Source organism: Solanum tuberosum, unplaced genomic scaffold (genome assembly GCF_000226075.1).
Source record: "Solanum tuberosum cultivar DM 1-3 516 R44 unplaced genomic scaffold, SolTub_3.0 scf00056, whole genome shotgun sequence".
Lineage (NCBI taxonomy): Eukaryota > Viridiplantae > Streptophyta > Magnoliopsida > Solanales > Solanaceae > Solanum > Solanum tuberosum.
Window position 1 is genome coordinate 1,072,560 of NW_006238986.1, and position 15,777 is coordinate 1,088,336.

At 34.8% G+C, this 15,777-nt stretch overlaps 1 protein-coding gene across 1 annotated transcript; it reads right to left on the reverse strand.

Annotated features, from left to right (window-relative positions):
- Window positions 1-14,524: 14,524 nt before the first annotated feature.
- LOC102592549 (uncharacterized) lies at window positions 14,525-14,866 on the reverse strand. Its single transcript, XM_015307587.1, has one exon. The coding sequence runs from the start codon at window positions 14,864-14,866 to the stop codon at window positions 14,525-14,527; it is 342 nt and encodes a 113-aa protein (XP_015163073.1).
- Between the last annotated feature and the right edge of the window lie 911 nt (window positions 14,867-15,777).

Sequence of the window (15,777 nt, forward strand, 5' to 3'; positions counted from 1 at the left end):
ATTGGATACTCGAATAAAAAAAATATTTTCTTTTGGAGTAGAATATATAAAACTTGAAGAGATGTGTGGCTTTTATAGTTGTCAAACAAGAATTGTCAATGCACTCAAATTAAGAACTTCAATAATTTAGGTTCCAAACTTTAAATAATTTTATTAGTGTAATCTGATTTGAAGGAAATTTATTAATTTTTTTCCTTAAAAGATGAAAATTTTTAATACTCAAATTGAAATTGGACAGGTCATATTCCATGATTATTTTTGGAGATAGAAAATAAAATAATTAACTTTTTACACGGGCATATTTGGTAGAAAATGTTTATTGAAAATATGCTATACAAAAGACGTTAGTATATCCTTAGAAAACATTTTTGCGTCATATTTCAATATTTCTATAGATAAAAACGTCTATGTCAAGCATGGCGTAGGAAATATATGAGTACTTCTGATTAATTATAATATTTTTTCATTAAAGATTTACAATAATATACCGATTGAAGTAAGTTTTTAGATATGGGATGAGAATTACTAAAGAAGAATGATTCTTTTTCACAAATAAGAAGTGTGATGACTCAAAATGTTAAGGCATGATGGCACTTTCACTATAGCATTGGTAGGTAAGCCAACCCTCCACTGAAATTAATATCAAACTATCATACATAAATAATAACATTAGCAAATCAAGTCTTAAAACTCAAAGATTTCATAGATATAATATAAGTGTGAAGGTAAGAAATATACCCAAAATTTAGTGTAACACCTTGCTAATTGAAGGAGCTAGAATTAGAAAAAACCATTTTTGGAAAGTATGAAAATCTGAAATTTGGCAAGAGTTATGTTAAGTATCAGTACAAGATGATTTAGGTGTGCCATAAGATATAGAATGAAAGGTCTTTGAATTATCTCTCCAATGCTGCCGAGTTTGCTAATTTTCGAGCTTGTATGAGGGAGATATGTCCGTTCGAAGTTAGGGATGTCTAGAAAAGGAAAGATAACCGGATTTTAAAGGGGTATTTTGGTCTTTTCCATACCCAATTAATTTAATTCAGTTTTAGTAATTAAATTGGGGTCTTAACTGAATTGGTTCAGTTTACACAATTGCAAAATCACGCTAGGGGTTTTAGAGAAAGAACTCAAGAGGAGAAAGGCGAAGAAAATGTCTAGATTCGTCGATTTCTTGAGAAATTGATTAAGGATTTCACCAAGGATTTGATCCTATGAGGTATGTGAGTTTACACAGCATTGGGTTCATTCACCCATGCGCCAACCATGTTTATTTTAGCGTGAATTCGTCCTAAAAAGTTGAATGTTTGAATGTTCTTAATGCATGTTCTTGAATTGCTTTCGTTCTTGAATTTGGGATGATATTGAGGAGTTTCCTGAGATTATAGTGTTCTTATTAGAGTTGTTTGAGTTAGATTCTTGTTTATATATTTTTGGTATCTAAATCAAAAGAGAAATTGAGAAAAAGAATCAAAATTAATTGAATTAAGATCAGAGAATGAGTTGGAAAATTTGTCAGATTTGACAGGGGAAACCTGGCACGACCGCGACCCTGATGCGCCAGAGAGGCTAGGGCGGCGCGCCAACAGTGCGCCAGAAATGGCTCTCTGAACTTTGGGGCTGGCCCGGCGCGCCAACAGTGCTCCAGGGTCGTCCGCCCTAATCAGTTTTTTGTCGTTTAGCCCGTTTGAGTCCTTCTAAAGTGTACTAACACTTCCTATCAATTCTAACTATTCTGAATGACTTCTAAACATCTAGAAATCATCTAGAAACATGATTCATAACCTCAAATCCATAAATTCAAATTCAAGGAAAGTTAAGAGCCAAGTCTAGAGAGTTCTTAGAGTTCTTTCAAGAAGTTTTTTGCAAATGTTTTAAACTTGTTTTAAGACTTGAGTTTTGTGTTATGTAAGAGTAACAAATGGAGTTCATTTCTTAAAAAGAGTATATGGGAACTAAGTATTCCCAAAGAATAAATGTTTCCACATTTAAATAAGAGAGGAAACATCGATTTCGAAGAGAGCCTTTGAGCTAGATTTGAGTTATTATCTCAAACCACATAAAGAGTTTTGTTTTTAAACATATAAGCTGAGTATATTTTGGAAGTAGTATTGAGCACCGATGTGTGGACGAATTCATAACAACTCAATGTCTCCATAAACCATGTAGCCAACGTAGGTAGAAAGGTCATACTTTTTAGATGATTCTTCAATGCTTTTTAGCATAAATTAGTGGATCTACTTAGTTGAGGCGTTCTATATCGCGGCAAGATATAAGACAGTTCTAGTAGCATGGGTAAGACCGTGTATCATCACATAGCTCATAGTGATGGTTGTTGGTTAGAGAATCTCCCAAATATAGTTTATTTTTGTATTTTTTTTATATACAACTGAGATATTATTGTATTTTCCAATACTTTGAGATGTTATCTATTGTTTTAAATGCTTTATATAAACTGTACCTTTAATGTTGTTTATTTCTACACTGAGTTGAGTTATGCATGAGTTGAGTAAAGCTGAGGTAAGTATTTCTTTTAGATTATAGTCAAGCTTACGTTTTGCTTAGAATTCCCCTCACATGCTCGTACATTCAATGTACTGATGTTATTTGGCTTGCATCATTTTATGATGCAGATACAGGTAACCAGGTTCTGCATTCAGCACTTCGTTGATCAAGTTGAGCACTCAGAGTTAGTCAGTGAGCCTCCTTGTTTTCCGGAGGATCCCTTTTTATATTGTTTTAGTATTTCAGTTGTTAGGATGATCGGGGGTCTGGTTCGGACATCCCTCATAGTTTTACAGGCTTCATTGACGGATAGTTATAGTTAATTAGTCTTTCCATTTCCAGTTGTTTATGTTAAGACTTGAGCTGCCATTTTGGCTAGTAGAATGTTTCTTTTAAGACATTCTAAGTTATTGCATGAGTTTATCTTTTGAGACTGTTTCTTGTTATTTAAGTCTTCTGCTAAGAGTTAAGCAATGACAAGGGTTCATTGGGGCCAACAATGGTTCTCGAGTGTCAGTCCCGCCCAAGGTGTATGCTCGAGGCGTGACAAACTTGGTATCAAAGCACAGAATTCAAGAGTCCTATGGATTCTATGAAGCCGTGTCTGTAGAATCCTAGTTATCGATGTGAAGCACGCCACATCTATAATTAGAAGACTGCAACATTTATAAACTATCTCACTTCTTTCATATTCATTTCGTGCGATATAGCTAATCTCTATAAAGTTACCTTCTAACTCGTGCTTGCGCGTGTCTTTCAGATCATGCCTCCATAAAGAGCTGTCTGAGGTCATCCTACTAGGAGGAACGTTGAGGAGAAAGAGGTACCTAATGCACCAGAAGTGCAACCCCAAGGGGAGGTCACCAATACTGAGTTCAGAGAGGCTATTAGAATGTTAAGTCAAGTTGTGACCAATCAAGCTAGATAAAAAGAGAACCAAAAGAAAGTGACTGATACTTCAAGGATCCGTGAGTTTCTAAGGATGAATCCTCCAAGCTTCACTAGTTCAAGTGTCATTGAGGATCAGGAAAATTTTGTAGAGGAACTACAAAAAGTGTTTGAGGTTATGCATGTTGTCGACGCTCAGCGAGTGGAACTAGTTGCCTATCAAGTGAAGAGTGTTTCTAGGACTTGGTTTGACCAGTGGAAGAAGGGTAGAGTTGAGGGTGCACCGAATTTGAGTTGGGCTAAGTTTGAGGAAGCCTTCTTGGGGAATTTCTTTCCCCGTGAACTGAGAGAAGCCAAGATACGAGAATTCCTTACCCTTAATCAGAAACCTACGAGTGTTCATGAGTACAGTTTGATGTTCACCCAACTTTCCCAATATGCTCTGGAGATGGTTGTTGATATAAGGAGCAGGATGAGTCTGTTTGTTGCTGGGTTGTCTTGTCTGTCAAGTAAGGATGGCAAGTCAGCTATGCTAACATGGGACATGGACATAGCGAGACTCATGGTTTATGTGCAGTAGGTTCAGGAAAAGAATCTTAGGGATATAGAAGAATTTAGAAAAAAGAAAGCTAAGACAGGAAATGAGTCCAGGCAGCAAAAAAGTAATGTGAGCTGGTCTTCTTTCCAACAAAAACACAAGCGACATGCTCCATCATCTGATAGTGGGCCTGCACCAAGGACCAAGGTTGAGTACAATAGTCAGAATTTACAGAAATTTCAGAGCTAGACCTGCTCAGTCTTAAGGTAGTATGGCACAAGGAGGTAATTGGTCTCCTACAAGTGCTAAGTGTGGTAGGAACCACCCAGGTGTTTGTTGCGATGGCTCTACTGGTTGTTTCAAGTGTGGTCAAAAAGGTCACTTCATGAAAGAGTGCCCTAAGAACATGCAAGGTAATGGGAATTGGGGCAATAGAGCCCAATCTTCTTTAGTTGCTCTAACAGACAGGGCTGCACCTAGACGAGCTACTTCAGGGACTGACGGAGGAGCAAACCGTCTATACGCTATCACTAGTCTCCAAGAGCAACAAAATTCTCCAGATGTTGTCACTGGTATGATCAAAGTCTTTACTTTTGATGTTTATGCTTTGCAAGATCCTGGAGCGAGTCTATCTTTTGTGATTCCTTATGTTGCGATGATTTTGATGCTCTTCCTGAGAAACTTATTGAGCCCTTCAGTGTTTCTACACATATTGGTGAGTCTATTCTAGCTGAGAGAGTCCATCGTGATTGTACTATTTCCGTCAAACACAAAAGCACCATTGCTAATTTAGTTGAGTTAGACATGGTAGATTTTGATGTCATTCTAGGTATGGACTGACTGACTTCATGTTTGTTATGCCTCAGTTGATTATAGAACTCGAGTTGGTAAGTTCCAGTATCCTAATGAGCCAGTCTTTAAGTGGAGGAGTAGTTCAGCAGTGCCTAAGGGTCATTTTATTTTGTACCTTAAGACGAGAAATTTAGTTTCCAAGGGTTGTGTCTATCACTTAGTCCGAGTTAATGATTCTAGTGTTGAGACACCTCCTATTCATTAAGTTCCAATCGTGAGTGGGTTTCTAGAGGTCTTTCCAAATGATCAACCGGAGTCCCTCTTGAGAGAGAAATAGATTTCAGTATTGATCTTCTTCCCGATACTCGTCCTATATCTATTCCGCCATATAGGATGGCACCAACAAAGTCAAAAGAACTAAAAGAGCAGTTGAAAGATCTCCTTGAGAAGGGCTTTATTCGACCAAATGTCTCACCTTGGGGAGCTCCGATCTTATTTGTGAGAAAGAAGGATTGTACCCTTAGAATGTGTATAGATTACCATCAGTTGAACAACGTTACTAGCAAGAATAAGTATCCTTTTCCGAGAATTGATGATCTATTTGATCAACTTCAGGGTGCCACTTGTTTTTCCAAGATAGACCTTAGATCTGGCCATCATCAGTTGAGAGTAAGAGAAAGTGATACTGCAAAGACATCTTTCAGAACCCACTATGGTCACTATGAGGTCCTAGTTATGTCCTTTGGTTTGACCAATGCTCCTGCAACATTCATGGGCCTTATGAATAGAGTATTCAAGCCTTATTTAGATATGTTTGTTATCGTATTAATTGATGACATTCTAATCTATTTGAGGAGTGAGGAAGATCATGCTAGTCATCTCAAAATAGCTCTCCAAACTCTCAATGATAAGGAGTTATATGCTAAGTTTTCTAAGTGTGAGTTTTGGCTTGAGTCTATGGCATTCTTAGGCCATATTGTTTCCGGTGATGGGATTTGAGTTGATACTTAGAAAATAGAGGCAGTGCAGAATTTGCCTAGACCCACATATCCAACTGATATGAGTAGTTTCTTGGGATTGGCTGCATATTATAGAAGGTTCATCGAGGGGTTCTCATCTATTTTATCCCCTTTGACTAAGTTGACTTAGAAAACAGTGAAGTTCCAATGGTCTGAAGCTTGTGAGAAAAGCTTTTAGGAATTGAAAACTAGGTTTACTACTGCCCCAATATTGACCTTACCATAGGGTAATCAAGGCTTTGGCGTATATTGTGATGCGTCTAGAGTTGGTTTGGGTTGTGTGTTAATGCAGAATGGTAAAGTTATAGCTTATGCCTCTAGACAGCTGAAAGTTCATGAGAAAAATTATCCAACCCATGAGCTAGAGTTGGTTGTCGTAGTATTTGCTTTAAAAATATGGCGTCTTTATCTTCATGGTGTTCATGTGGATGTGTTCACCGACCATAAGAGTCTTCAGTATGTATTCAGTCAGAAAGAGCTTAATCTCAGATAAAGAAGGTGGTTAGAGTTACTCAAGTATTATGACATGAGTATTCTCTATCACCGAGGTAAGGCTAATGTTGTTGTTGATGCCTTGAGTAGGTTGTCTATGGGTAGTACCGCCCATGTTGAGGAAAAAAAGAGAGAGTTAGCAAAATATGTGCACAAACTTGCACAATTAGGAGTTCGACTAATGGATTCCACAGAAGAAGGAGTGGTGGTGATGAATAGGGTTAAATCATCATTAGTGTCTGAAGTAAAAGAGAAATAAGACCAAGATCCTATTTTGCTTGAATTGAAGGAAAATGTTCATAAGCAAAAAGTGATGGCTTTTGAACAAGGGGGAGATGGTGTATTGAGGTATCAAGGTAGGTTTTGTGTACCAAGGGTGGATGATCTCCAAAGAGAGGATCATGGAGGACGCTCATAGCTCCAGATATTCCATTCATCCGAGTTCCACAAAGATGTATCGTGACTTCAGAGAAGTATATTGGTGGAATAGTATGAAGAAATGTATTGCTGAGTTCGTTGCTAAATGCCCGAATTGTCAACAAGTTAAAGTAGAGCACCAAATTCCCAGTGGTATGGCTCAGAATATAAAACTCCCATAATGGAAGTGGGAGATGATTAATATGGATTTCATTACTGGATTTCTGCGGTCTCGCAGGCAACATGATTTTATTTGGGTGATTATTGATAGAATGAATAAATCATCCCACTTTTTTGCCAATAAGGATTACCCATTCAGTAGAGGATTATTCCAAGTTATACATTCAAGAGCTAGTAAGACTTCATGAAGTCCAATTTCGATGATATCAGATAAAGATTTATAGTTTACTACACAGTTCTGGAAATCTTTTCAAAAAGGTTTGGGTTAAAAGGTGAACTTCAGTACTGCTTTTTATCCTTAGACAGATGGTCAAGCGGAGCGCACTATTCAGACTTTAGAAGATATGTTGAGGGCCTGTGTGATTTATTTCAAAGGTAATTTGGATGATCATCTACCTCTCATTGAGTTTGCTTATAACAATAGTTATCATTCTAGAATCCAGATGGCTCATTATGAAGCTCATATGGGAGAAGATGCAGATCTCCAATTGGATGGTTTAAGGTTGGTGAAGCTGGGTTGATAGGACCAGACTTGGTTCATCAAGCTATGGAGAAGGTGAAATTTATTCAAGGAAGGTTGAAAACAATGCAGAGTCGTCAAAAATCCTACACTGATGTTAGGAGAAGGGACTTAGAGTTTGAAGTAAATAATTGGGTATACTTGAAAGTTTCACCCATGAAGGGATTTATGAGATTTGGTAATAAGGGGGAGCTTAGTCCCCAGTATATTGGCTCTTACAGACTAACCAAAAGGATTGGTAATGTAGCTTATGAGTTGGAGCTAGAGCAAGAGTTAGCAATAATTCATCCAGTGTTTCACATCTCTATGTTGAAAAAGTGTATGGGAGATCCTTCACTAATTATACCAACGGAAGCTATTGGTATTAAGGATAGCTTATCTTTTGAGGAGATTCTTGTTCAGATTCTAGATCGCCAAGTTCAAAAGTTGAGGACCAAGGAAGTAGCATCAATCAAAGGTTCTGTGGAGAAATCAGTTTGTTGAGGAAGCTACATGGGAGGCTGAGGAGGACATGAAGAAGAGATATCCATATCTATTTCAGTCCGGAGACATTCCAGATCAAGTTACTAATTCTCTTCTTAGTACTCTTTAATTGATATACTGAATGTGTTAGATTGGCTTGTTGGGTGTTTGAGTTGAATGTTAGATGTTACGCCCTTAGTCTACTTAGAATGATCTCCTTGGAGGACTAATGTTCCCAAGGGGGAGATATTATAACACGTCGCTAATCGAAGGAGCTAGAATTAGAAAGAACCATTTTTGGAAAGTATGAAAATCTGAAATTTGGCGAAAGTTATATTAAGTATGAGTTTTGGGTCAACTTTAAATGACCATAACTCTCGGTACAGGATAAGTTAGGTGTTCCATAAGATATAGAACGAAAGGTCTTTGAATTATCTTCCAAGGCCGCTGAGTTTCCTAATTTTTGAGCTCGTATAAGGGAGATATGCCTGTTCGAAGTTGGGGCTGTCTAGAAAAGGAAAGATAACCAGATTTTTAAGGGGTATTTTGGTCTTTTCTATACACAGTTAATTTAATTCATTTTTAGTAATTAAATTGGGGTCTAAATTGAATTGGTTCAGTTTAAACAATTGCAAAATCACGCTAGGGTTTTTAAAGAAAGAAGTCAAGAGGAGAAAGGAGAAGAAAAGGTCTAGATTCGTCGATTTCTTGAGCAATTGATTGTGGATTTTGCCAAGGATTTGATCCTACGAGGTATGTGAGTTCACACAACGTTGGGTTCGTTCACTTACGCACCAACCATGTTTATTTCTGCGTGAATTCGTCCTCAAAAGTTGAATATTTGAATGTTCTTGATGCATGTTCTAGAATTGCTTCCGTTTTTGAATTTGGGATGATATTGAGGAGTTTCTTGAGATTATAGTGTTGTTATTAGAGCTGTTTGAGTTAGATTCTTGTGTATATGTTTTGGGTATCTGAATCTAAAGAGAAATTGGGAAAAAGAATCAAAATTAATCGAATTAAGATCAGAAAACGAGTTGGAAAATTCAAATTTGAATGGGGGCAATTGGCGCGGCGCGCCAGTATTGTGCCAAAAATGGCTCTCTGTACTTTGGGGATGGCGCGGTGCGCCAGGGTCATCCTCCCCAACCTATTTTTCTTCTTTTAGCCCATTCGAGTCCGTCTAAAGTGTACTAACACTTCTTATCGATTCTAACTACTCTAAATGACTTCTAAACATCTAGAAATCATCCAGAAACATGAATCATAACCTTGAATCCATAAATTCAAAATTCTAGGAAAGTTAAGAGTCAAGTCTAGAGAGTTCTTAGAGTTCTTCCAAGAAGTCTTTTGCAAATGTTTTAAACTTGTTTTAAGACTTGAGTTTTGAGTTAAGTAAGATTAACAAATGGAGTTCATTTCTTGAAAAGAGTATATGGGAACTAAGTATTCCCAAAGAAAAAATGTTTTCACATTTAAACAAGAAAGGAAACATAGATTTCCAAGAGAACCTTTGAGCTAGTTTTTGAGTAATTATCTCAAACCACAAAAAGAGTTTTGTTTTTAAACATATGAGCTAAGTATATTTTGGGAGTAGTATCGAGCATCGATGTGGGGACGTGTTCATAACAACTTAATGTCTCCATAAACCATGTAACCAACGTGGGTAGAAAGGGTCATACTTTTTAGATGATTCCTTAATGCTTTTTAGCATAGACTAGTGGATCCACTTAGTTGAAGCGTTCTATATCCCGGCAAGTTATAGGACTGTTCTGGCAGCGTTTTATGTTCCAGAGGATGATCAGGTTCAGAATGAAGAGGTAGTCCAAGTCAGGTTCCATCCGGGTTTGTTGTTACACCCCTACTTTAGAATACTTTGGAATGTATGCTCAGCTTCTTAGAAAAAATGACTCAGATCGATATTTTGCGTAGGAGGACAGACTCCTGACCAACAGGCAATTACATGTCTTCAGATTCTACTAAGTTAGCAAGTCGCAACAGTAGTTCCTAGACTTGAGGTTCTGCCTTTTATAGGCGCTACTACGCCCTTAGTTACTAGCCCTACCATGATACTTGAGGAGCATAAAATGTTCGAGAGGTTCAAGAATATGGATAAGATCTTAAGTTAACTCTTCTTCTAGCTATTGTGACCTACAGAGGCCACATTCTGGGATAATAAAAACTGTTTTTGCTCAGCCACTTATGTTTTTTGCACACATGTCCTTTTTTCTTCACTTTCTTCTCCTTTTTATTTAGAGAATCAGTTTCTAGGAATTGTTTCTCAAGAAGTTCATCCTTTAGATATAGATCCATTGTCATATGTGGATCGTGGATAGGATTTTTTTTTCACAAATCTCTTTCTTTATCCGAGTCATTTTCTGAGAAGCAGGTTCCATAGCTCTACAATACCTTTAAAACTTTTTTTTTATGCAGTTTCTTCATTGTTATTCTTATTATCATATTTTTTTAGAAATAAGTTACTTTCCTTTATATGCACTCAAGACTTTGAGTTGTTTACCTCCTTTTGCATCACAATGTTATTTGCACATAATTCTCTTTTGATTATTTTGTTTCAGCTTCTTTGATGTCTAAGAATCTCCTTACCATACTTTCTTGTTTCCAATTGAGTTGCTGTGGGTTCCTCTTTCTCCGTATCATGTGCATATTTACCGTAAGGCATAATATATAAACATAATCCTTAACTTGTTTTCAGTGGACAATTATGTCCTCTAACTTTAAGTGTGTACAAGTAGGCACTTATACTTGTATAAAATGGAACAGGTAGGCAGACGTGTCCTACAAGACATAATACACGTAGGACGCCACGTCGGTCATCTAATTGTCATATGTAGAATGCCACATTAAGACTATTTTAGGTGTTAATATGGTTCTCCCAGACTAGTAATTTTGGACCCTATTTCCTCTAGCATGTGTGTATTTGTCACAAAAATCATGCTTGGCACATTTCACTCTGAGGGAGTCAAATACTGGGTCACATGACAACCCGGTAATCCCCCCCCCCCGCCCTCCTCTATTAGTATCGCATCCCACTAGTATATGTGTTGATTACCTACTTTACTTAGTTTTATCCACACATTACTAATAAATGTAATTTATCTTAGATATTGTTCTCTTAGATAATAATTGGTACTACAAAAAATTGCTTAATTTGCGGCGGTTAACTTGTGTGAGTTTTTAGAAGTTTCATTTATAATTCATTTTGTGACGTTTTATTTTGACCCCACAATATAAAACTTTTTGTGGTGGTTTTATTAAGGAGGTTAGAAAATTGCCACAATTTAATATTATTTTTGGCCAGGGACGGACCCACGTGGGTTCCAAGGGGTTCACCCGAACCCCCTCGGTAAAAAATTGCACTGTATATGTAAGATAATCTTCTGTATTTATGTGGATAGATATATTTTGAACCCATTACAAGGAGAATTAGATAACCTAGCGGTTGGTCCCCTTGAAAGTAAGCTTCACGTCAAGCATTCGAATCTTTGTGTTAGCATTTTATTTTTTATTTTTTAGTTTCAGTTTTTTTTTGTTTCACTTCCGTTTTTAACGTTTTTTTACTTTATAAAACATGCTAAATGTGGTGTTTTAAACCCCAAAAAATTCAAGAGTCCGCCACTAAAACTATATACTACTACTTCCTTGAAATTTTATTTTGTTGGCTTATATACACATTTATACTTTTATTTTTCAAACCCCCTGAACGATAATCCTGGGTCCGCTACTGTTTATGGCGATTATCGACCCCCCAAAATTTATTAAATTCGTTATATATATATATAATATTATACATTCGATATTGAAAGTTAATTTCATCATATACATACACCCTTCTCCTTCTTCATTTTAAATTTCCTTTTTTACTTTGTAGATGAAATTTCACATCAACATTTTATCTTAAATAGTAATACTTTAATTTGTACTATTTAGTGATTTTGGTTATCTCATAACACAAGAGTTTAAATTTTTTAACTATTATACCTAAGAAAAACATCATATATAACTTGTATGACAAATCAATAGTCATATGCCTTAATATTTATTTTGTTTGTATTTTAACTTTATTTAAGTTTTTATAGTACTAGTTGATTTTTTAAGGTGAAACAATTTAATTATTAGTTATTGCAAATAAATAAAAATTAAAAATAAAAGTTTGTTCTATGCACTAAAAAACTTATTTTATCTTTTATTTGGACCCAACTGAACAAAAAAAAATTACACCTCTCCTTTCAAAATATTTAAAAAGCCTAAAGACTATAATTAATTCCCCCCTAAAACCTTTCAAATCCAATCAAATATGAAATAACCACCCCTCCTTCCCAAATCCCACCCATTCCCGCGTAAAACACACACACACACCCCATTATTTCTTTTTCCCATTAACCCATTTCTTTGTCCCCTTTAATCCATTTCTTTTCTGTAACCCCCTCCCCTCTCCTTTTTTCCTTTGCCTCACTCTCTTTTTTACTTTGTTTTTCATTTCATTTTTTATGTGTGTGAATTTGGTAATTATTTTGAATATAAAGGTAATTCTCTGTTAGGTGAGTTTGATGATTCATATTAGAATTTAAAATTTATATTATTATTTAATTTATAAGTATTTTGTATTTTGCAAGTTGTTAAACTTAATGTATCAATATTTTTACATATTGCAGGATTTGTTCAAATTTTTACCATCGTAAAGTCATCTGTTGTACCTAATCTTTGATTGATTTATGGTAAGCCTCAATTTTGTTTTTGTTTAGTTAAGGATCATGTAATCCTTTTATTCTTGATTGGATTTGGCTATTACAAATTAAAGGATAATTTTGCATATTAGATTGTGATCTACATCAATATAACTTATTCAATACGGTAAATTGTTGAAGTTATAATTATGTTTTGGTAAGTGAAAGAAAACAATAAAGGTCAAGGAAGAAAGTCTAACTTAAAAATTATCAAAAATGAGAAATAGTTGAACCAACGTGCTAAATAGAATGAACATTTTATTTGATGTTGAAAAAAAATTAGTTTGTGCTTATGTAGGAATAATCATGAAGTCGCTATTATTCACATTATTAGGGTATATGAGAGAACATCAAATAGATAATCTTATAATTTGTTGTCAAATCAAAGCTCGATATGAATTTTTTTTAAAATGAATTGATTTTTTTATCAACATGTATGAAGATATATGTATCAATATATGTTTATCTAATTATATATAATATTTTCATTGTTTCAGCCTGATGAGGAGATTGAGCTTATTTTACGTTGGATAAAAAGATTGGATGACAACAACTTAAATCACCAAACAAATGCAAGCTATAGACTTTTTTTGTATTTTTTTTATGTGGATTTTAACGGATTTAAAATTGAATGTTGAAGTTATTATACAAAAGTTTGTATTATTTTTATTTGACATATTTTGAATTTGTGAAGCTTATTATTACAAATTTGTTTAATATAATTTGATTTGCTTTAAATGTGTTATTTAGTAAAATTATTCATTATTTTGAAGGCTTGATGTAAATCAAATTCCACATTTATTATTAAAATAATAATAATAATAATAATAATTTTGTAAGACTCCACAAATCAAATTATATATTAAATATTAATCACATATCATGACAATTTTGAATCCACACAAATTTAATTTTTAAAATATTGAAATAATATTGTGAAGGTTCTAAACTGTCACAAACTGTTACTAAAAAACCTCCACAAATTTAAAAGTCAATTTGTGGGGAGCGTTGTGGAGGTTTACTAAAACCGCTGCAAATATGCTCGTGGTAAGGGTAATTGTAGTGGTTTTAGAAACCGCCACAATTCAATTTGTAGAATCCCTAAATCGCCATAAATTGACAAAATATCCCCCATGAATTGAGCATTTTTTGTAGTGGTTGTCTATTACTATTAGTAACACAAATGGTTGGTTGGCACAACAAGATTACAAGGTATAACCATAAAACATACCATTAGCCTAAAAACCCTTTGAGTGAGTTCCCAAATAATGCCCTAAGTCTTTTCTCCACTATACCAATTGACTTTAAACATAAAATATCACTCAAAATTGAAGAAATCCCCCATGGGAATCCCTACACCTTCATATCGCGTCACTGTCAATTCTTATCTTTTTCCAATCACCATTCCTTCCCCACAAAAAATTCTAAAATCCAATTTATTCATTTATTCTAAAAGCTAAGAAAAATAGGAAAAATCTAAAATAATTATGGTATGATGAATACTTATACATTGTAAATTAAGATATACTAATTATATATCGATTATTCATTAGGTATGATTTGATTATATACTATATACAAATTTTGTGATTTTGGGAAGTTTATAAAGTTTGAGGCTTTTTTTTTATGGATTTGAATAGGATACAATATATAGGGTAGAGATTCCTAAATGTTAACACACATAAAGTATCTTTTGTATCAAATAACATAGGTTGCTAAACTTAAGAGAAATAAAATATGTACGGCTAAAAATAAAGATTCAACTTAGACCAAAATTTTGATAAAAATAACTTATTAACCGAACAATATTAGTTCATTTTTCCAACAAAATAGAATAAGATTCATAAATGATTGAAATAAAAAGTACAATAACATGAAATGGAAAGAAAAATGCAACAAATTAAGACATACACTATGAAAAAAGAACACGAAGAAACAATGATAGAACATTATAATTATTACATTCTCAATCGAGGTCATTGGAATGTCCATCATCTTCAACATTGACGTCATTGTCTTCTTTTGGTGCAGGCTCTATACCGCTTCCATCCCCTAATGTAGTTATAGTCTGAATAAACCACGGGTCATTGAATGACTCTTCCATTGGACTTGCTGATAAGGTAATATTTTCTTTGTTGGATGGAGGATTTGGAGGCTGGTTTAGTTCTTTCTTTCTTTCATCAAGTTTAGCCATTTTTGCAACAAACACCTTTAACAAACCTTTCATTTCTCTAGCATCAAGTTCATCAATACTTTTTCCTCCACTAGTTGGTTTGAAGAGGATTTCCATTTCCTTCGCCTCATTCATTTTCTCTAATTTGCTAATTTGTTCTTCTTTCTTATCAACTTTCTTTTGAAGATAGTCTTCATGCTTGACCAACTTTTCAAGCCTTTTGACCTCAATAAAAACTTAAATACCTCGTCAAGACATCCTGAGCCAGACTTGTGGATTTCCAAGTAATGGGTTGGATTTTTTCTGGCCTAAAAATAATTATGGCGACTTCTACGTCACATAAAATAGAAAGCTCTTCTGCTTTCTTGAACAAACTTGTTTCTCTTCTATCTAAGACGGAATTTCTCACATTTTCACTGTAGTTCCTAGTATCTCTGAGCCTTTTTGTAGCCATATTTGATACTCAAACAAAAAAAATATTTTCTTTTGGAGTAGAATATATAAAACTTGAAGAGATGTGTGGCTTTTATAGTTGTCAAACAAGAATTGCCAATATAGTCAAATTAAGAACTTTCATAATTTAGGTTCCAAATTTTAAATAATTTGATTAGTGTAATCTGATTTTGAGGAAACTATTAATTTTTTTCCTTAAAAAGATGAAAATTGTTAATATTCAAATTGAAATTGGACAGGTCATATTCCATGATTATTTTTGGAGGTAGAAAACTGTCACGCCCCAAGCCTACATCTTGGACGTGGCCGGCACTCGGAGACCATTGCTGGCCCCAAGCGAACCCTTGGCCTGGCTTACTTAACTCAGCAGAAGACTTAACTCAACAAAATAAACTCATGTAATAGTTTAAATGATAACCTGTTAGCCAAATTGGCAACTTCTGTCTCAAAACAAAGTATCTGCAAAGACATAGATGAGAGACTCAACTACTATCTGACTGTCTATGAAGCCTCTATAATACTGAGATGGATGTTGGGACAGACCCCACAACATCCTAATAAAGAAAACTAGGAAAGCGAAATAAAAGAGTCCT